This window comes from Acanthochromis polyacanthus, chromosome 3 (assembly GCF_021347895.1).
Source record: "Acanthochromis polyacanthus isolate Apoly-LR-REF ecotype Palm Island chromosome 3, KAUST_Apoly_ChrSc, whole genome shotgun sequence".
In the NCBI taxonomy this organism is placed as follows: Eukaryota; Metazoa; Chordata; class Actinopteri; family Pomacentridae; genus Acanthochromis; species Acanthochromis polyacanthus.
In genome coordinates this window covers 36186525-36209351 of record NC_067115.1, presented here as the reverse complement: position 1 = coordinate 36209351, position 22827 = coordinate 36186525, and the positions used below count along the sequence as shown (strand labels likewise).

Here is a 22827-nt window from a genome sequence, read left to right as displayed (position 1 = left end):
CTCTTAAAACAACCTATTTTTTAAAAATTAACATGTCAAACACCAAATACCGAACCTCACTTCTGTTGGTTTTGGTGCAGGAAAGGCCTTCTTCACACATGACACAACACGCTGTTTCCCAACATTGGGCGCTTGATAGGCATGTCACTAGCGGGTCACATGACAGACACTCTACCTCTATGGTACATGTCCACAGGATCCGTCAGTTCAACGCTTTCTATTCATTTTCGATCTGAAACCCTTCACACTGCATTCTGGTAGCGTTGTGTCGCATTTCGAGCAATGGGGTATCGCATTGCCAGCTTGCTGCCCACATCTCATTTGCATAAAACAACTTAGATCTCAGCTTAATGCAAATGAGGAGAGTCAAGCAGAGGTCCAACACCTCATGAAACTTTCGCAAAACCTCTAAACTTACAGTTGCTGAGGTAGGTTGAAGGTTGAAGGCACTTTACCTTCAGTCCTGCAGAGGCGTCGGACCAACACGGCAGCTTGGTCACAAACTTTCTCTTTTATTATAAAAGCAGTTCAGTGTAAAGTATTTCTGAAAATGTTTGAGGAGAGACACAAGCTGCTGAATCCGTCCTCATGTTAGTTCAAAAACAGCTATTGTAGAGGTCTTAGGAAAGTTTCACGAGGCGTCGGACCTCCGCTCGATGCACCTCATTTGCATAAAGTTGAGATGTAGGCTACTTTATGCTAATGAGGTGCAGGCAACGCAATGCTCCCTCACTCGAAACGCGACTCTATCAGAATGCAGTGTGGAGTGTTCACATACGTAGACCATGAATTGAAAGCTTTAAACTGACGGATCCTGTCAACAGGAACCATCAGACTGAAGTGAAAACAAAGTTGCTATTCAGTAAAATCATGAGACCATCTCATTGTCAAAATTTAGTTTTTAGATGTTCATTTCAGTATTGTTGAAAATTCCCTAAATTATTTGTATTTATAGTTTATTAAATTACCACACAAAAACCATCTAATATCTGAGCATATACCATAACCAGTACAGAGTGTGGGAGGATTCCTCTGGCCATGTTCAGGACTCCTGATGTTAAGTTACCTTTAGCATGTATTGAACATAATCTAGAAATCTCTCTGTCTTTGTGCAAGTGCTGAAAAATATTATTGTACTCAAGATTTCCTGACCTTTCTTACCAGATTTACTTGCCCGGCTGAGTGACAGGCGGCGTAAATGGATCAGTTTGACAGCTCTTTACACAACTTGTGTCGACTGTGGAGCTCTGTGCTGAGACACAGAAGCTTGTTTGGTCAGATCACCTGATATGGTGAGAGATCTCTTCCATCACCGGAGCCATTGAAACCACAAATACAGAAGAGTGCAGAGTTTGTCAGAACCCACCGAGGTGCAGAGGAGGGACCGAATTGAGTCAATAAATAATTATGCAGCTATCAGCGACCACGTACAGGTCACACTTGGCAAGTACGGTTTGAGGCCTGACTGTTTGTTATATTTCATGAATCTATCTGATAAAGACTTTAGCTCCTCAGCTTCCTCAGCTCATAAGTTCCCCGAGGGCAACACATTTGGATTAACAGCAGACCAAGTGGAGCCATGTTGGAGCACTTCAGGTTTCTTACTTTTCTTGGAGAGGCAACATATTCAGATTGCTGTTCTTCTTAAATAAAGGAGGAGAAACTGCAATGATTACTCACAAACGATGAGGCATTTTCTGATCTATCAGTAAGAGTTGGGTTGTCAAAAAACTGATGGACACTGGTACACAATAATCACACTGAGTTTACATTTAACACATATTTCTCTTTTGAATCACTGCAATCATTGCAGATGCAGATTCACAGGTTGTAAACCAGAGATCAGCAAACAGTCAGGCAGGGATCTGAGACTGTCAATAGCGTTTAAACCTGACAACATCTTTGGATGCTGCATTTCTTTATGGAAACAATGGAGAATGAATGATTTGATTCTATTACAGCAATCTGAGGAGGCGGCTCATCACTGTTGTTCTAAAGCCAAGCCGAGGAGTTTGGCACCACAGATGAAAGTGATGAAAGGGAAATACTGGAAATGCTGTAAAAGGTCTGAAAACTGACAAAGCTCGTCTGGGTCAAAACACTGCTCCTTAACCGAATGGAACACCTTATTTATATCTATCTATCTATCTATCTATCTATCTATCTATCTATCTATCTATCTATCTATCTATCTATCTATCATCCATCCATCCATCCATCCATCCATCCATCCATCCATCCATCCATCCATCCAATTTATGGAAAATGCATGATTATCTAAGTAAAAACATGCACACAAAAACAGAAAGCGAGAAGTCCCAGAAAGAATAATATGGACTGTATTTTGAATTGATTTGAACTTTGGATACTTGTTGTAGAAAAACATTTAAAAAGGTGAAAATTGAAAACAAAATCTAATTCTTCAAGACGCACTTCAGTTCCGATATTCCCTATAAACACAGCAGTGAAGTGTTTGCCCTTTCTGGTAAAATTACATCTAATGATCTCTTTAATCTTATAATTTTTTAAAATAATTTTTGTAGTTAGTTCCATCATTGTACCACTAAAAGAATAATACCTTTGCTATTTTCGCATTTTACTTGTCATTTACAGCAAGAAGTCGTGTCTGAACATTTCAAAGTACACATACTCGTACACATCAATAAGTCCTCCTTGAAAACAAACATTTTAAATGTTGCATGCAAGAAAAATACAGAAGAGAGTTTCTTTATTGCAAATCCATTTTTTGCAAATTTATTAATATTTAAAGTCTTACAATTCTCTTCAAATTGTACATAAAGTGCTGTTTATTATCAGGGTATCCAGTCAGCTGACAGTCAGCACAGACAGAAACAATAACGGAGCAAACAGACCATTTCTGTTCATGAGGATAAAGTACAACAGCCAGTATCTGGAACTGGTTTCTGAACAGCGACAGCAAGACAATATAATTCCATTTCTGGAATCTGAACAAAATTACTGTCAGTGAAGAATCCCTTCTCGTTTCTTTTAGTTTTGGATGAAGTCTGCATACATGCAGACTTTTTTTTCTAGCTTTAAAAGGCTGAATATGATATTAAATTCAGCCCTAAATCAAAGGAATAAAATAAGTTCTGTTTGTCATTGGATTTTATTGACGTTTCATTGGCAGAATACATTAAAGAAGAAGGAGGCAAGAAAGGGCCTGGATTTAAAACACATTTTTTTTATGATTCCAGGAAGATAGACAAAACCACATAACAATGTTGCCTTTCTTTGGTTATTACAGTTAAACCAACCGTATAAAAGTTTCCATTTAGAAGCTGCAACCAACTGCAATAACAAAGTGTTTCATTTTCTGCAGATATAAACATGTTTACATTAAAATATTCTGCAATTAATTGCCAACTAGAACATCTGCTCTCATTCAAACTGTTGCATTACAAGAACAGAATGCAAGACAGGCCTGAGTTCAGTCTTTTCCAAGCATTTGTTTAGTTTTATTACAGAAGCGAGTTATGAAATCAACCTCAACCTAAGTAATTAAATCACTATATTATGTTGATATCACCCCCTCAAGTTTAGCCTCACAAAACCATTGTGTCTAAATTCATAAAAATGAAAATGTGATAATGATGGAGTCCAGGAGTACATCAGAATGTCAATGAATCAAAAACTGAACTGTGCGGCGTCCCTGAAAAATCCTCCAGATGGCAAATTAAGGGTAAAATCGAATGTCACAGATAAACTTGGTCAAAGTTGGTGTTTACACCTGTATTTCTGCTTCCAAAAGGCTTGCAGTGAGGGGCCCTGAGTCAAGTCTGATCCCCCCCACCCCGGTCTCTGAGACTACTGGTGAAGCACTGGGGGTCCTGATAGTGAGAGACGACAGTGACGGGGAGAAAGTGGGTGTCATAGCTGATGGGGTGAGTCCTGTGTTTCTGGCTAGGGGGGAATAAGCATATTTGCGGTAAGAGGGCTTCCTGCTCAGGGTTGGTACTCGACCCGGCTTTCGAGGGGGAACTGTCCTAATGCCAGGCTGAGCCACCCCAGTTATAAGAGGCGGTGGGTACATGAGGCAGCTCGACTCTGCTGCTAAGTCCTCACGGCCGCCTTGAAGCTCCTCGTCAGGAAGCATCCCGATATCTGTGAATACAGACGCCAGAGTCTGGAAGTGTGGCTCCCAATCTAAAAGGTAGTCCCAGTTGTAGCTGCCCTGTAGCTGCTCCTCCAGACAAAATAGCGAGGACAGACAATCCTCAGAGGCTTGGGCTTCAGAAAGGGGCGGGTACCCTTTCGTTCTCACGTTCTCCTCCAAATCTCTCACCCTGAGTATTGCAGGAAGTAGTCCCTCACCTCCTCCCTCCTCTTTGAAGTGGTGGAGACTTTCTGTGCTGGGCATCCCTGAGACTAAACATTTATTGACTGCTAAAATGTGCTCAGGTCCTACATCGATAGAGTGGCAGGAGATATTATCTCCAGGTAAGGCAGAGTCCGGGATCTCTGTAGTCTGTTTGCCGGGCTCATCTCGTTTCCGGCAGGGGAACTCATTGATCCACTTGATCTCCTGGTCCTCAGCTGTCTCACCTTCCGCTGATCCACGGCCACTTGAGTCTGACGGATTGTACGGGAGTGCGATGTCCCTCTTGGTTAATAAGAGACTGGGTCGCGTCATCTCCTGCAGAGATATGTCACTTTGGCCATTGGATCTACTGATGGAGCCCGAGCTGGAGTTCAAGTGTGCAGCAATGGTAGCAGCCTTTCTGATGGCAGCTTCCTTGAGCTTGTACCTGAGAACCAAGCCCACAAAAATGGCAAGGACAAACACGAACATGATTAGTGAGACGCTCAGACTAAGCATGTGTGCATCAAGAGGAACCCCGGTCAGTGCTTCTGCTGAACTGGAGATGTTGACAAAAACCAGGCACGTTGTGGTCTTGGAGCCCAATCTCGGGCTCCCTGCAGACACAACCAGTTCCACCACGTCGTCATTGATGTGACTGCCTCTTCTGCGAAACACAGGACCAGACACAGAGATGGCACCAACTGTTTTGTTAATCGAGAAGAACGGCGACAAATTCACAAAAGAATACTCCACCAGTCCGTCCACCCCGGCATCATGGTCCATCGCCATCACGTAGCCGACTGTCTCTCCGGGCTTCACGTTTTCTGGCAGGAGGAAGTGGTACTGCTTTTGGGTGAAGATGGGACTGAACTCATCCACTCCCTTGATGGCCACCTGCACTCTCACTGTCGCTGCTTTGTCGCCTTTGTCCCTGGCCTCCACGACAAAACAGTACTCGCTCTCTCGTTCGTAATCAAATGTTTGTCTGGTGTGAATGTCGCCCGTAAGAGGGTCGATGGCAAAGGCCTCCTTCCTCTCCGGGCTGCCGCTGCCGTAGTCCATGAAGCAGGAGGACAGAATAGAGTAGGTGAGCTGGCCATAGGTGCCTAAGTCGTTGTCAACCGCATGGACAGAACATGCGTGGGTGAACGCTGGGAGATTCTCCAGAACAGAACAGTTAACTGTAGGGAACATGAAATATGGAGTGTTGTCATTCTCATCCAGCACTGTGATGAAGACAACTGTGAAAGCCACCTTATGGTGTTCGGATGATTCGCCGCCATCCGATGCTCGGATGGTGAGGGTGTATTTTGAGTCTTCCTCATAATCCAGCAAGTGGTTGACCACCAAAAGACCAGACTGAGGGTCAAGCTTGAGGTGGCCTTTGCTGTTCCCAGATATAATGTCATACCGCAAAAGGCTGTTGATTCCCAGGTCTGGATCCTGAGCACTGACTTGAACGAGTCTGGTACCTATCTGGCTGTTCTCACTCACCTGAGCGTGGTACTCAGTGCTGGAAAAGATGGGGGCATTGTCGTTGCAGTCCATCACTGTCACCATAACGATGGCAGAGCTATTCAATGGCGGAGTTCCCCGATCAGACACGCTAACGGTTAGCGCATAGCTCTCCATGGTCTCGCGATCCAAAGGGTTGCACAGAACAAGCTTTCCTACATGTTTCATCTGATTCTCAACTGGAATCATCTTCACTTCCAGGCAGAATCTTCCCTCCTCATTTCCCCTGACGATGCTGTAGTCCAAATGGGTGTTTTCAGGGCTCCAGTCTTGGTCTTCAGCAGACAGAGTTAGCAGGGTGGTATCTGTGGGTGTGTCCTCCGGGACGGTGAGTGTGTAGATGTCCTGATGAAACAAAGGTTCGTGATCGTTGATGTCCACGATCAGCACGTCTATGGAAGTGACAGTAGAGCGCATAGGGTCGCCTCCATCTCTAGCCTCAACCAGTAGATGGATCAGGTTGCTGTTTGTGATTGCCTTTAATGCCTTGTTGGTGAAAACAGAACCTGCAAGACAAGAAATGTAGTAAAGAATATCGTATTCTTACTGAAATATTTGGTATTAAATCAAAACCAATATGGAAACACCTAAAATGTGGTCTCACTAGTGTAAAATATAAGACCTTTCAATAGCTTTAACATACGGTTTGAAAAACACGCTGACATGTTTCTCTGAAGAACAACAGCTGTAAAATATGTCTGCGTGTGTGACAATATATCGAGAGTAACATCAAAATTGCCCTGGTCATTAGACACCGCAGCGCAACATCATTTCCCGTGTAACTATTCTGAAATGAATTCCATGTGTAGACTGTAAAAGCAATTTTCTTGTTGGATGGCAACAGTTTGTCCATCCAATTTATTATTCCACTTCACTGCCACTTAAACTTTTCTACAAGATGACTGTATTCATTCTGAGGCTTAAGTCTAAAGAGGCATCATCCACTGTTTGTGACACACATGAGCATGGAAAAACAGAGGCTCTGTACCACAGACAGCACCACATTAAAACTTCTGGATTATAGTTAGAGAGTTTTATTCAATAATGATGCAACTTTCCACCAGTGCTCCTCACCACAAACGAAGCAAATGCACTTCTCTAATATTGAATTTGGGGTTCAAACATAATAGAAACTCATAAATCACTCTTGAGTAAAAAAGGCTACTTTGGTTTCAGGATTTATCTTCTTGCTTGGGTTTAAGGATTTTTTTTAAAGGAAGATAATGGCATAGGCACGGCTCATCTGAAGCACTATATCTCAATGACTTAATTGCCTTCTCATTCCCCTTGTCCAAGAAACTCCCTTGCACAAGCATTCAAAAATATAAACAGTGGCGAAATAAGCTGCTGCTAGCAGAAAGAAAACCCCTAGTAACCTTACACATTGAGAGCTGAGCTGCTCACTACCACGCAAAGACTGTCTCTGTGCCCTTTACTTTGGCATGTTCCCCATTAACTACACCAGAAAACAGATTTTAATTGACAGAGTAGGATTGATGGATATGAAAATAAAACCACCAATTACAAATCATAAAGATTGTAAGGCAAGAAGAAATGTCTTTTGCAGGACTATATATTGTTTGTAGAACATAGAGTATACAGTGATGTTATGCTGTCTGTTGTATATCAGAGCTGTTGCACAGTTAAACTGGTCTTACCATTGTCTGGATGGATGTAAAAGCCTTGCAGTGGAGATGAAAGCAATCGGTAGCGGATTTTGCCATTGAGTCCAGAGTCTCTGTCGGTAGCGGACACTGACAGAACTAATGCATCGGCTGAAACCAGCTCCGACAATTCCACCTTAAACAGGAAACGAATAATGAATCACGTCTTGGTGTATACTCTGCATCCAGTCACGTATTACTGTCACTTTATGAAGGGGTTATAATTGTTTTATTAATGGCTAACAATGATTTAATAATACCATATAAATAAGAATAACTTTTAGGTTTCCAGGTGCTGGTTTTCTGGCTCATATATAGTCTTCTTCTTTAGAAGGATAACTCCTATAACAGTCTACATGTTTAAGTGGACAAATGAGCTGCAGAACATCTGGAGCAGATTCTATTTATTACCAATCAAATAAACTAATTCAAATCAAGAAGTTAAAGTGGAAAACATTTTATAAATAATTTACAACCACATACCTGATGGCTCTCATAGTAACCTCTCACTAAAACGGTCACTCCACTCAATTTTACATCAGGTTCAGTTTAGTTACTCATATTGAGGAGTATATTCAGCCTGTATGATGCTTCAATAGCTCTGAAAAGAGTTTTAGAAAGTCTGTCCCAACATTAAATCTTCCGTGATAGGGATACCTCTGATTTAGGTTGAGACTTCAATTTCTAAACTGAAAAAATAAATTAACTGGATTTGTGGGGATGAAAACTATGAGCATTTAAGAAACAAGGTGGGAGTCGAATGAAAGAACAGCTGCCTTATGGGAAATGTAGGTTCTAGTGTTTTTTTTTTTTAAGATTGACTCATACAGTCAGGTCCATAAATATTTGGACATTTAGGCTCTGTGCACCACCACAGTGGATTTGAAATTAAACAGCCCAGATGTACTTCAAGTGCACACTTTCAGCTTTAAATTGAGGGTATTTCATCCAAATCAGGTGAAGGGAGCAGGAATTACAAAACATTTTAGATGTGCACTCTACCTTTTAAAGGGACCAAAAGAAAGTGGACAACTTGCTGCTCAGCTGTTCAATGTCAGATAAAAGGTCTACAGTTTATTTCAAGTGCGGTATTTGCATTTAGAATCTGGATCTGACTGTAGTAGGAACTAGAAGTTAGGACGTATAGACTCCTGGATATTTATGGAAGTGAAAGACCAAATCACTTGGATGAAATCTTATTTTACTTTATAACAATAACAATAACAATAACAATAATGGAAGCTTTCTTACAGCTCAAAAAATATTAGTCTTGTGTTAGAATCTCACGAATCATCTCTGGCATTAGATTGATCAACACATCATCTGTACCTGGTAGGAGACCTGGCTGAAGACTGGAGCGTTGTCGTTGACATCAAGCACCTGGACTTTAACATCTCCAGTGGTCTGATGCAGGGAATCGGACGCCCACACTGTCAGAGTGTATTCCTTCTGCTCTTCGTAGTCCAGAGCTCGAGTCAGAGTGATGACACCGGTGTACCGGTCGATGGCGAAGGGAGCTCTGATGCTGCTGTTGTCTGAGAAGCTGTAGGTGATGGTTGAGCTCAGGTCAACGTCGTTTGCAGACACCTGGGTGACCATGTAACCAGCTGGGAGGTCTAGTTAGAGAATAACAAATATGGTTACTATAAATGCACTGCACCCCCATTTAAATCCTGTTCTACAATGAGTCCTGATAAGTTAAGTCAAAGTCTACTTTATTGCACAAGACATAGTCAGAATTAAAATGTTGTTTCTCTCAGACTCTGGTGCAAACATGCAAGGCACAGTACAAAAACAAAAAAGAGACACTGAGAAACAAGTAATGCAATGAAATTGATAGTGCAATAGTGTAGTAAAAATTGCCTGGCTGGTGTGCACATAAATAGATATTTACAGATGCCAGTACAGTGTATTTACAGATGTAAATAGTAGTGCAATATATCATAATTGGAAGAAGAACGTAAAAAGAGTCTATCAATCAGTGAAATGTCAGAGCAGTTAGACGAGTGAGGCTTACTCTCAGCTATAACCACAGGCTCCATCGGTGGGATGGCGGGACTGTTGTCGTTGACGTCCACCACTTGGACTCTAACGGTGGCGGTGCTGCTGAGCGGAGGTTTCCCCCTGTCTGCTGCCTGCAGAACCAACCTGAAACATCGAGCAGCAACAAAACGATCCTGTTCATCCAAATGCGTATTATGGATGTGCTGGGTGTCTGTTCTTCATCTGCTATCCTGCTACCACCACCACCCTCATCATCAATCTCAACCCAACCAGTCAAGGCAGATGGCTCGCTTCCTTGAGCCTGGTTAGGTCTGAGTGTTTTCTCCCTCCAAGCGTCGCTGACTGCTTGCTCATAGGGAATTCAAAGGCAAATTTGGATTGTTGGGTTCTCTTTTCCTTGTTTAAAATTTGTAAGGTCTGTACCTCACTATGTGAAGTGCTATGAGATGACATGTTGTGAAATGGCGCTATATAAATAAAATTGAATTAAACTAGCATAATTCAGTTCAATTCAATTTGGTAGGAAATGTACAAGATACAAGTAAATATGAAAAACTAAAATGAGCTGTTCCAGACATTTGCACTTTTTTTTTCTAAAATCAGAAACTGTAGTTTCAGTCAAGCAGATTTCTGACTGTTGTACAAGGCTACATTTTGCAAAGCAGGAATTACAGAGCAGTCAAGCAGTTTGTCTGTTATAGCTACAGCATACGTATATTCCATTTTACTTTAATTGTGTCAATAAATCTGTCCAACAACTTTCTTTTGATGGAACAATATCAGGATTCAGTCATAATGAAATTACTGGATCAGGATCAGAGGCCCATTTCAACAAGTTTGCAAAATGCAGGATGTGACCTTTAACATCCTTCTTGTCTATTTACATGTGTACACGCATTTTTACTTATTAAACTTCTTCAAATTTATATTCTGCTTGAGCTTGCAGGAGCCACATAGAGATAAGTAATGTGTTTGTCATTTGCACATTAACATTCCTGCCAGACACAGTAGGAACTTTTAAACTAATACAGAAGTCTTGTCTCAAAACAACTGCAACTCCAAGCACAAATGCCAGGAAAGTAATTGTGTTATCCTGGATGAAATACTCTCACATTTACAAACAAGTACAGAAGAAGATACACATTTAATCCAGTTGCTGCAGAACTTAGGAAGCAGGATGTTGGCTCTTTACTTTTATAAGTAGAACCATAAACTGTTATAGTCCTCCTTTAAATGCCACACATGCAATAAAAGTTGACAATTTAATGTAAAGTTTGGGCGTACTTGTACGAGGGAGTGATCTCACGGTCCAGTAAAACGTTGGTAGCCAGGATGCCTCGCACCGAGTCCAAAATGAATGCTTCATTATGGTTACCAGAGAGGATGGAGTATTCAATCTGTCCATTCATACCGCTGTCAGCATCAGATGCAAAGACCTGCCCGAAACATGGGGAGTCATCAGCATCAATGGGGTTATTTTACACAATTTTATCACAATGAATTAAATTATCTACATCCAAAGTCAAAGAGGGCTAAACCACTGAGTTTACCTGCATAATGTAGGTGTTGTGCACTTGTCCCTCCCAGACGGCTGTTCTGTAGCTGCTGTATTCAAACTGTGGTGCATTGTCGTTGACGTCCTGCAGGCTGATGGAGACTCTGCAGTGAGCCGTCTGCAGCCCACTGTCAGCCAGCACCACCAGGTGGATCTCAGGACTCACCTCAAAGTCCAGAGAGTTGTCTTTCTGGACTCGGATCTCACCTGCATAAGACAGAAACATGAAGGTAAACAACCAAACTGCATCCTGAACAGCATTAGAGAAAGTGTGGCTCAGTTTATATCGAGGCAAAAGTGGATTTGTGTATTTTAAAATGCATTTAAGAAAATATTTCAAATAATAATAATAAAACGACCCATATTATGCACGTTTACAGGTTTATAATTGTATCTGTCTAATGCTTCTACATGTTCTGCTGTGATCATGGCCTTTTCTCTTTGGCTTGTGATGCCTTGTTTTACCAAATAATAGAAAAGTGAAGATAGAGTAATGGAAAGAAAAACTGAAGTTTTAATCTGTTAAAAGTGCTGAAAGGGAGTACTTTTAGGTTCAAGTTTTGTGGTGATCGTTTAGTAGAATACTTTGTAAATGAGTCTGCTTGTTTACTTTATGCAGACAGGAATCCAAAACAAATAGAACATAATAAAATCAGACAGATAAAGTTATATATCGTAAAGTAAGTAAACCAGAAATGGTTCAAACTGGTCAAAAAAAATTTCTGGACATTTCTGTGGAAAATAAAAGGATGAATGAATGAGAATTTGTGCTATTTGCTTAACTTCAGAAAGCAATCTGATAATCCTCACCAGTGAACTGGAGACAAGAGCAGCACTTCATGGGTTTATTACCTGTGTGACGGTTTATGGAGAAAATGTGATTCTCGTTGCCACTAAATATGGTGTATGCGACTCTCTGTCTGCTGTTGGTTTGGTCACTGGCCTCCACTTTTGCAATCCAAGTACCTTGAGAAAGAGAAAGTGAAAAGATCATTGAGGTTTTAATGTTATCAGTGAAAACAGCAGGAACAGGGCTGATAAAACGTACCGGATTTGCTGTTCTCCTTGACAGAAGCGTTATACACTTTGTTTGTGAACTGGAGTCCTTCGTGTTCTCCCTTCAGATGGATGAAAACCAGGCAGGTGGAGGTCAGAGCAGGACGTCCTCGGTCTGAAACCTCAACCTGCAGCTTCCTCCCAGAGAAACCTGCTCTCACTCGCCTCCTTAGTGAAATCTCTCCTGACTCGCCGTTGATATCGAACAGATTTTCCTCATCAGACAACATAAACTGAATTGTCCCATTCTCCCCCTGATCACTATCTGTTGCCACCACTGTGGTAACTATCTGGTTTGGCAGAGTCCTCATGGAAACCCACGCGTTGAAAGGATTCTGGTCGCAGACTGGCATATTGTCGTTCACGTCCTCCACCTGTATGGTCACTAATGCCACAGAGCTCAGTGGGCCCTGAGAGCAGCTGTCGGTGGCCACGGCTCTGAGAGTGTACTGAGCTCTGTTCTCTCTGTCCAGAGACCTGGTGGTGACAATCGTTCCGGTGAAGGCGTCTATTGAAAAGGCGCCCTGGCTGCTGTCGTCCGTCAGGGAGTAGGTCACATCTCCGTTGGATCCCTCGTCAGGATCGAAGGCACCGATCCGCAGGACCTCAGTCCCTGCAGGTAAGCCCTCGCTGATGGAGGCGTGGTAACTCTTACGGCTGAAGGAGGGGATGTTATCGTTCTGGTCCAGCAGCACCAGCTGGAGCTGGGTGGAGGAGCTGAGCGGGATGGGGCCATAGTCCCGGGCCTGGATGGTGAGAGTGTAGTTCTGAGCTTCTTCCCGGTCAAGGAGCTGCGTGGTACTGATGTCACCTGTGTGGCTGTTGATGGTGAACCGACCTCTGTAGTCCTCACCTGGAGACAATCAGAGATGTGGTCACAAGAGTCGCTTCTGATATCTTGGAACATTTCTGCTATGTAGCCCAACATGAGCGGTTAGATGCTTGGACAGTTTTCTAAGCACTCACATCCAGGTAAAACCAGAAGTCAGCGCACCTGAGATGCTAGTAATAATCCATATACACCCCTGTCAAAAGTTTTAGGACGCTTTCTCATTTATTTTAATAAGAAAGCGTCCTAAAGCTTTTGACAGGGGGTGTATATGTGCACAACTACGGAAGTACATTAGTTCAACATCAATCCATGAAGTCATTGATTGTCTGTTTGTCTTTACTTTCTTTATTCTTACCCTAACCGGTCAAAGCAGACGTCCACCCTCCCTCAGCCTGGTTAGGGTGAGCGTCAAGGAAAGAAAGATAAACTGGGTGTGTGTGTGTGTGGGGGGGGTGGGGGTGGGGGTGGGGTGGGGGGGGTGGGGGTGTCATCTGCCTCAACCAGTTAGGGTGAGAATGAAGGAAAGCCAGAAGGACAACAAATAAGAGACAGAGAGACAGAGAGAGAGGAAAAAGCAGAACCTATGGAGCAAAAACAACATCTGGGTTCTTTACCTAGTATGGAGTAGTGTATTGTGCCGTTTTCTCCGTGGTCAGGGTCTGAGGCCTGGGCAGTGTGGACGACCCCCGGAGGAAGGTTTTCCGGCAGGCTGATGCGGAACGACGACTGCATGAACTCTGGAGGGTTGTCGTTTTCATCCAGCACAGAGCACAGCACTGTGGCGGTGCCGGAAAGTGGACGAGTGCTGCTGTCACGAGCCTGAACTGCAAACAGGAATCAGAACGAATTTACTCTCATGATTTCTCATCTTTTGTTCTTGCTGGGTCACAACATTTCAAAAAACCCTTGAAACTATATATTCTATGTTTGCAGCGTTCTTGTTATGAAGAACAGTTTCTGTCAATCTCTGTCTTCCCTTAAGATTGCTTTTTTGCCATTTTGCCTCATTCAGTAGAGATTGAACATAGATTCAGTCTCAACCGAAGTGATCGACTGACGCCAAACTATCGATAAATAGCTCAGAGTGGCAGCATCCTCTTATCATAATAGCTCAGTCAGCAGCAATTCATTATTAAAAACATAAATATTACATGTAACAGGGGATAGAAATTGACAGTTTTCCTCTGTAGTCTAAGTTTCAAAGCACGGCAGTGAGACACTTATTGGTTCCATATCTGCTGACCAAAGACTGAGGCCAGATTCAACTTTTAATAGCAGTACAAGCTCTACAAAAGGAAAAAATCCTGTCAACATAAAGTATCCAGAGACAGCTTTTAATACGAACTGAAAAGAACTTTCCAAATTCATGTGCAGCCAGAGAAAATTGTCTCCACATACTTCGGTATTTCCCAATAAGCTCTGTGTGACTCTGGCACAACTTCAAGACGTTCAGACTTTCCTGTTATTATATTTTATTATTGGATTTAATTGTTCATCATGCTGGTGACTGAAAAAATATTATGCTAAAACATCTGACAGCATTTTTATCACTAAACATTGCAGAATAAGTTCACTGTAATTAGTGAGTGCACCCATGTGAGAGTAAAAGCAAACACTTCAAAAGAGTGAGGCAGTCAGCAGAGGTTAGATATACTGTAGCTCAGCCTTTTAAAGGTCTACTGTTTCCTTAACATAAATCAATCCGCTGAATAACGCTGCCCTCATGCAGAGGGCAGACCTTGAATTCTTTATGACTTTGGCTGTGAAGCATGACAAGAGGGAGGGCAGAGAATGAGAAACAGAGAGGGGAAGGGAATAAGAAATGTCCATGTTTAATAGAGACTGTAAAAGGCTACTTTATGTGTTTGGTTTCAGCTCTTTTTAAGACACCATTTGATATTTGTGTAACCCTTCAGTGTGACGATCGTGGCCAAGTACTGACGTAAACATGCAGCTCAGCAGGAACATTGTAAAAAAGAAAAAGAATCCCACAGTTGGTTGTGTTCCTATCATGAATGTAAGGATTTCATTAAGTTTCCCCAGAACAGCTGATGATACAATGATAGAGCATATCAATACATTTGAATCTGAAGATGGACTCTAAATGTGTCCAGCTGCTGGATAGAAAACTCGCCTCAGCCTGGCGAGCTGCAGTCACACAAATCTGCACAGATTTCTGATTTTTGGAGCATTTGTCGCTAATATGTTTCCCAGCTTGTAAAAGCTCACAAGGTTTTCTTTGGTCCATTGATGCTGCAATATGGTGCTCTAATTAATGGCAGCTAAACAAACCTACGATGTGATCAATCAGTAACTCGCCTGTTGAGGTAAAACAGGCCAATAATGACACACTGTAACTTGAATATTCATGTAATTACTTGATGATAGTTAAATAATCTTATTTATAAAATATGTGACCTTAAGAGCCAATAAGGTCACATTTGAGCTCATGCACAAGACACAGGGAAAGTCATGTGGGTAAAAAAAGAGAGATGGGAAATCTGGTAGCTGCTATGGAAATATGTTAGTCTCGCATAGTCAGACCATTCTCTTTTGCTAACACAGCGCTGTGCAGAATGGTCTGACTGCAACTTACTATCATTCTGCTACAGAGGGAAAACATCTCTGTTGTGTTGTGTATCTTTGCACATTGGTCTCGGGCAGAGTTGAACACGGTCAGGATGGCTTTATTTGAGATTTCAAACCTTATGCAAACATCTAAATTTTCAACATGTAGGTTTCTGCTTGGAAGTTGATGATGTTGTTTCTTGCAGTAAAGGGTATTACACAGACAGCAGAACAAGACAAGAAAGTCATGTGAAATGTGTGGACAATAGCAGGCTGATACTTCCAATCCGCATCCAGCACATTACAATAAAATATGCTCAATAGTAGAGATCAACCGATACGAGTTTTACTGATGCCGATTACTGTTAATCAAGGAAGGACAAAAACCGATACTTGGAATCGATGTACATTAAATGCATTGTTTTAACACCATGTGATAGCAGAGAACTTGTCATTCATAACTAGATTTGTTCATTTATAAGTGTGACTGAAACTTAATATGTAAAATGAAATAGAAGTGACTAAATTAGGATGCTGTCAAAATTGATCAGTTTGTCTTGATCAGAATTGTCACTTTGTTCTTCACTATTTTCTTGAGCATTCACTGTTCTGTCACTTTAATTGTCCACTCAGGTACAGATCTTAAAGCATTATTACCTCCGCCAGGAGGTTATGTAATCAGCGGAGTTTGTTTGTCTGTCTGTGTGTGTGTCTGTTTGTCTGTTAACAGCATAACTCAAAAAGTCATGGATGGATTTTCACCAAATTTTTACATAATATCCGGAAGAGCAAAAGTAACAATTAGATTTTGGAGGTGATCCGGATCACCGTCTGGATCCAGGATTTTTTTGAAGGTCAAAGGACAATTGAGAGATGGCCGCCAGGTATGCGCTCTCCGAGTGCTTTTCTAGTTAACTATTGTTTTCCAAATTCTGTTTCAGGCTAATCTGTGGCTACCTTCTAGCTTAGCCACAAGCTGTTAGCATAGCTTTAGCCACTACAAGAGTTGCTAATTTCTTGGTTTGTGTTTTTGTTCAGTTTTTGCTGCTTGAGAGACATTTCTGAGACCACAGAGTGATGACACACACAGAGAGAGAAGGCTGCATCAGATCTGAAGTTGCACATTTAATTTATCAGTAATTGGTCAATAAAAATACTGATACCAATAATCAGAAAAAGGCTAAATATCAGCCACAATAATTATGAGGCCGGTATTTGGTCTATCCCTACTTGACAGCTAAAACATCCAGTCCACCTTTACGACATACATGTTTATCAAAATTATTTGCAGACATGTTCTATTTCAGCCAAGAAAGAGATCATCTATGATAAAATACTAAGGAAAACCTGTAATTAAATGCCCGTGTCTCATCTTATCTCATCTTAAATATAAAATAATAAGCAACCTTGAAAGTGAAGTGACAAACGATAAAAATCAGCAAAACAGGATTTGACAATGGTGGTGAGTCACTCAGGTGTAACAGGTGTGTGTTCATGTGTTGTACCTCTTAGAGTGAAGTGTTGCTGTTGTTCTCTGTCCAGGTAGGAGGTGGTGGTGATCAGACCAGTGAACGGGTTGATGCTGAACAGCTCGTAGCCGGGACCCGCCAGCAGACTGTACCACACCACAGCGTTCTCCTCTGAGGGACAGAAACAGGTGAACACTGTTACCGACGTCAAAGCAAATACGGTTCAGAATTCTCCGATTTTTGTGTATTTGTTACACTTGTTACAAATCATCAAATTAATTTCAATATAAGACAGATATAACCCAAGAAAACACAACACATAATTTGTAAATCATGATTTTATTGATTGAAGGAAAAATGCTGTCCAGTCCATCTTGCTCTATTTGAAAAAGTAATTGCTCACTTAGCTACCAATCCACCTAATGACCAAATTCATTCAGCAGTTGGGTTCAGTTTCACCATCCACACTCACATATGATTATACCAGGCTTGTTGAATCGAAACATCACTAAATAGAACCTGTCTGGCACTGAGAAGTAGATAAAGGGTCTGAAAAAGCAGCACATGATGCCACATTCTAAAGGAATTCAAGAACAGATGAGAAACAAAGTCATTGACATTTATCAGTCTGGAGGACTACAAAGGCATTGCTGAGGCTCTGAGACTCCAAAGAACCACAGTGAGAGACATTATCCACTAATGGAGAAACATGGAACAGTGGGGAACCTTCCCAGGAGTGGATTGATGACCAATATTTCTCTAAGAGCTTCACCATCTAATCCAGGAGGTCACAAAAGAACCCAGACAAACATCTAAAGATCTGCAGACCTCACTGGCCTCAGTTAAGGTCCGTCTACATGATTCTACAATAAGAAAGACTCTGGGAGAAAATGGATCCATGAGAGCATTGCAAGGATCAAACCACTGCTGAGCAAAAACAACATAAAGGTATATCTGGTAATTACAAACAAATGTCTGGATGAGCTCCAAGATTTTTGTGATAACATCCTGTGGACTGATGAGTCAAAAGTGGAACTTTTGGAAGACATGGGTCTGTTACATCTAGTGTAAAGCTAATACTACATTCCAATACTTTTTTCATACAACTGTACTCAAGAAGAAAAAAGAAAAATTAAAGTTCTGCTCATACTCTTACTATATTTGTGATTGATAAAGTTATAGCACCAAGTCTGTAGCCTACTAGACAGCAACTACCAAGAGGAGATCACACTGTATGTCCTACTGTTAAGGATACAAGCTAGTCATTGTTGACTGTCAGACCTACATACTGTACATACACTACCATGCAAAAGTTTGGGGTCACCCAGGCAATTTCATGTTTTCCATGAAAACTCACATTTTTATTCATGTGCTAACACAATTGCACAAAAGTTTTCTAATCATCAATTAGCCTTTCAACACCATTAGCTAACACAATGTAGCATTAGAACACAGGAGTGATGGTTGCTGGAAATGTTCCTCTGTACCCCTATGGAGATATTCCATTAAAATCAGCTGTTACCAGCTAGAATAGTTATTTGTCACATTAACAATGTCTAAACTGTATTTCTGATTATTTTAATGTTTTCTTCATTGAAAAAAATGTTTTTTATTCAAAAGTAAAAAGCATTTCTAAGTGACTTCAAACTTTTGAACGGTAGTGTACAACCTCAGTAACTCATATTTTGTATAATACTATACAGCATGTAGATCTAAAACAGCATGACACTTCATGTTCTCCAGAAAAACTGAGTTTTAGTCTTGATATTTGCAGTTTGTTAGTCAGATGTCAGTTTAGCACCTCATCAGCTGAGTTCATGTTTATTGCTGCTCCTATTTCAGACTGTCCTTATCTGAAAGTCTAATTGGAAACAGAACTATAGGAGGAAAAATGACCGACTCCTGGTTCTTCTATTTAGTGGTCATGTCAAAGTTCTTCTGTTTGGAGCCATGCGATCACTAAAAAGTTCACATTAGTTTCCCAGCAGCTGCAGCACAATATTTCATCATCCCAGTATCAGAAGACGTCTTCAGAAACTGATAAAAATGCAACTGAACAGTGCGACTCTCCCTTGATCTCCTACATAAATGGCTTCAGTGGTACAAGAGCTCTTCTGCAACAACAGCGCAGAGGTTGAAAAAAAAAAAAAAAAAAAAAAACCAAAGAAAAATCTGTATCATGTTGATGCATTTGCTCAACCATCACTGTCATTTCTGCTTTCTGCTAAAGCATTAGCCTCCTATAGGAATAACTGGCTCTATGGGGTTGCTACAGCGGAGTGCATAGCTTTTGCTTTTCAAAGCAAAAAAAATGCATTTTTCTTAAAATGTGAGTGAACTCCTGCTCTTTGGTGTCGGTAATGCAATTAATGTTGGTGTTTTTTTTTTAAATGGATCGCCTCCTGATCCATTAGAAAATGTGTTATAAAAGAGTGTTGAGCAACCATTTATGAATGTCAAGATGCTCCACAGAGTGCTCAGCTGTGATCCTATGAACCCTGTTTGCTTGTTTTGAAAAACGTAGGTTGTTCTTTTTTTGTAATACTACGTTTTATTGACAAATACACTATTGATTTTTAAGCGCATCACTTCATCAGCCTGTTATTTAGCCATTGCTTTTTCAATGACATTGCTTGTCAGACAGCAGAGAAAAAAATGTGTAATGGGTCAGATGCGCCTTTCATTAATTAATTTTTGCAACTTGTGAATATTTTGTTTGGAATTTTGTCACTGCAGAAAAGCAACCAAACTCATTACCTTAAGTTTACCGTGTGAAACATAAGATCATACCGGATATTCCTCAATTTTTCTGCAAATTTTTTATACTTTTGATGATTAAAAGTTTTAGCAGAAAAAGAGCCCCAATCGACAAGAATACATTTATCAAATCTTAACATCATCTACCATCTAGTGTATGAATAAAGAAACTCCATCTGTCTTCTTGTGATTCCACAGACAGCACCGTTACTCATCAAATAAAATCCCTCAGAACATATAAACACTTGTTCAACAAAGTGGAATCCAGGACACCTGTTGCTGGACACAGAGACAGGAACAAAACAACGGTCATCTTTGGTGACAAAAAAAAAAAAAAAGCAGCACAAATGACAATGAAATAAGACTGGTGGGAGAGCAGGCCGAGCTGCCAGACGAGGCGATCCGAGGAGAACAGATGAAAACACGGCGCCTATTGGCACAGATGGCTTAGATTATGGAAATCATCATGAGAGAGGACCTTTCAAATCTCCCAGAGGAGCCATGTGCTTGCTGTTCTTGGACAATTCTCACCCCCAAGAATGTTAGTTCACATCGAAAACCTCTCCTGTACCCACCTCCAGGATTTAAAGAGACTCCCGCTGTCAACATGACGAGACCAAATGTGATGTCGGGGGCCCTGCGTGTTAAAATAAACAGGAGTGATGTGTAGGTTTGTGAAAATGATTAGGGGGTCAGATTTGGTGGGACGTACGATGAACGGAGCTCGCGGGAAAAAGACACAAACTGGAAGAGGAAAAGGGGGCAGGGGTTGGATTCAATTAAACTGCTAATGGAGGGAAGAAAAACTAACGGTAACCTTGATTTTAAGCGTGAAGAAAGTTCAACCAAACCATGGCAGGGACTCGCCGTGGCACGCTGGATTTAGTCATGTGGTACTGTGCTGCAAAAATAACACCGACTGTTACACAGAACAAGTTGTCAGAGAATTTCCTCTTTTTACTACTTTATTACTTGAGAAACTAATCCATTCAATCCTACATTATTATTAAAATATACCATTATTTTTGCAGCTTGCCAGCTGCTATTTTATTTTCATGTATCACTGTGGTGTAAAGCCCACTGGATCTCTGATTTGAGGCTACCGGACTTTGAGGATACATGCTAGTGCTGCCATCTAGGCTCCTTGGAGGCAAACTGCCACGGCCAAGTCAACAGGAGGATATTTCAGGCTAAATTTCAATGCTAAAATGATTCTAAATATAACATAAGTCTGCTCTCTGAAAGAAAAAGATTCCTTGATTTATTTGTGTTACCATTTTCCAGGAATTTTCTTTCAGTTTTTTGGGTAAATCTTATCAGTGCAACCCAAAACCACACATTTCTACAAGAAGGCACCGTCAATTAAACATTAAAGAAACAACAAAAATGCCATAAAATAGGAGAAGCAACAGGAAAATCAGCAGAATGGCAACATGTGCCATATCTGTGAAGCAGAAATGACCCGTAATCTGTGGATGATGACTTTGTTGAGCTCATGGTGTTGCCATGTTCATTCAATTCATACTTTCTTTTCCTCAACCTACCAACTTTGTAAAAACATACACAGCACATAAATTAGAAAAAAAACACTGGATTAGAGAAAATTAAATATGTGATCGCCTGTCAAAAAAACACAAATTCACGAACATGGTTTGGGAAAATTAGCCCAACTTCAGCTCCGGTTACAAGTTAGTTTCTTTCTCACAGCTTTAAACTTCATCCTACCTGGTGAGTTTAACTGGTTCAGTTCTCATCACCTAACATAAATACGAAAGCTCAACTTCAAGTTATAACGCAACCATACCCAATAGATTCACGATAAGACGATATTCTCTGATGGAGACCACTAGATGGATCGGTAACTCTGATTTGAGCCATTTGTGACTCAGCTACAAGCAGCAGTCACATGTGAAAAATTATTTGTTTTTTTCAGGGAACTAGATTGAACTACAGCCAGTGCTTGCACAGAGCAGACATGAGAAGTATGGAAACAAAAGAAAAATGTTGAAATGATGATTTGCCTACAGTTATAAATATTGACAGCATCCTTGGTGACACTGAGAAATGCTGTACATGTCAATTACAGGTGGAAATTCAGCTTTCATTTCTCTCTCTCTCTCTCTTTTAATGATGTTTGGCATTTTAGCTGTCTTGCAGCACAGAAGACATTTTTGAGAGAATCTCATTTAGCCATATGTAAGATGTTTCCAGAGAAAAATAAACCCATAGTCACTTAAAATGTGACAGGAACAAAAACACCCAGAATCTGCTTGGAATTCAGAAAGAAAAACTACAATAGAGTGACAATCTTTGGCTATTATTTTAATAGCATGATAAATATTTAATACTAGTAATTAATTGGACAAACCCATGTGGCTCATCATCCTCAGTGTTTTGAAAGAATTGATACTTGAGAAAGTATTCAGTCTGAACCAATAAGAAACCAAACAAAAAAAGAATATGACGCTAACTGCTAATAGTCATTACCTGAGTCCTCGTCGGTGGCAGAGACTCTGACCACAGGTTCTCCAGGGTCTCTGTTCTCGGCCACACTGGCGTTGTAGATGCTCTGACTGAAGACCGGCGCCTGGTCGTTCACGTCGCCCACCTCCACTGTCAGGGTCTGCGTGGACGACAGCGAGGGGAGGCCGCGATCCACTGCTCGGACGGTCAGGCGGTGGAAACGTTGTGTCTCGTAGTCCAGAGGGGCTGAAAGGAACAAAAGGCCTAAAGAGGACGACAGAGTTTAGACATGACGGCCTGAAGAAACACTGACACACCAACATGAAAGGGATGAAAATGTGTAAAAAAGATAGAATTTTAACAAAGAAAAATCCTGCTGAAACAGTAAATATGATGGAAATGAAAAGAGAAACTGCTTGTACATCTAAAAGTATTCTAATAAGTCTATAAGGTCCCTAAAATGACAAAATATTAGTCAAATCGCTTAAGATGTTTATAATAGGCCAACAGATGTACCTACTTTGACCGTTTAAATGAAAAAAACATTAAATTTTAAAGAACAAGTACATATTTAACCTTGAATTTACCAGAGGATGGTTAAAGTATCTATCTATCTATCT

General features: G+C 41.0%; 1 protein-coding gene across 1 annotated transcript in view; it reads right to left on the bottom strand.

Moving 5' to 3' along the window:
- Positions 1–2723: 2723 nt before the first annotated feature.
- The window catches only part of dchs2 (dachsous cadherin-related 2), a 41633-nt gene continuing 21529 nt past the window's right edge, over positions 2724–22827 (bottom strand). The window contains exons 10-20 of the mRNA XM_051945828.1: positions 22232–22471; positions 17024–17158; positions 13565–13774; positions 12111–12971; positions 11915–12028; positions 11058–11269; positions 10792–10943; positions 9521–9651; positions 8833–9119; positions 7498–7639; positions 2724–6345 (exon numbers count right to left, since the gene is read on the bottom strand). Coding sequence (XP_051801788.1) covers positions 3746–6345; positions 7498–7639; positions 8833–9119; positions 9521–9651; positions 10792–10943; positions 11058–11269; positions 11915–12028; positions 12111–12971; positions 13565–13774; positions 17024–17158; positions 22232–22471 — 5084 coding nt within the window. The 3' untranslated portion in view covers positions 2724–3745. The remainder of the gene's footprint in view (positions 6346–7497; positions 7640–8832; positions 9120–9520; positions 9652–10791; positions 10944–11057; positions 11270–11914; positions 12029–12110; positions 12972–13564; positions 13775–17023; positions 17159–22231; positions 22472–22827) is intronic.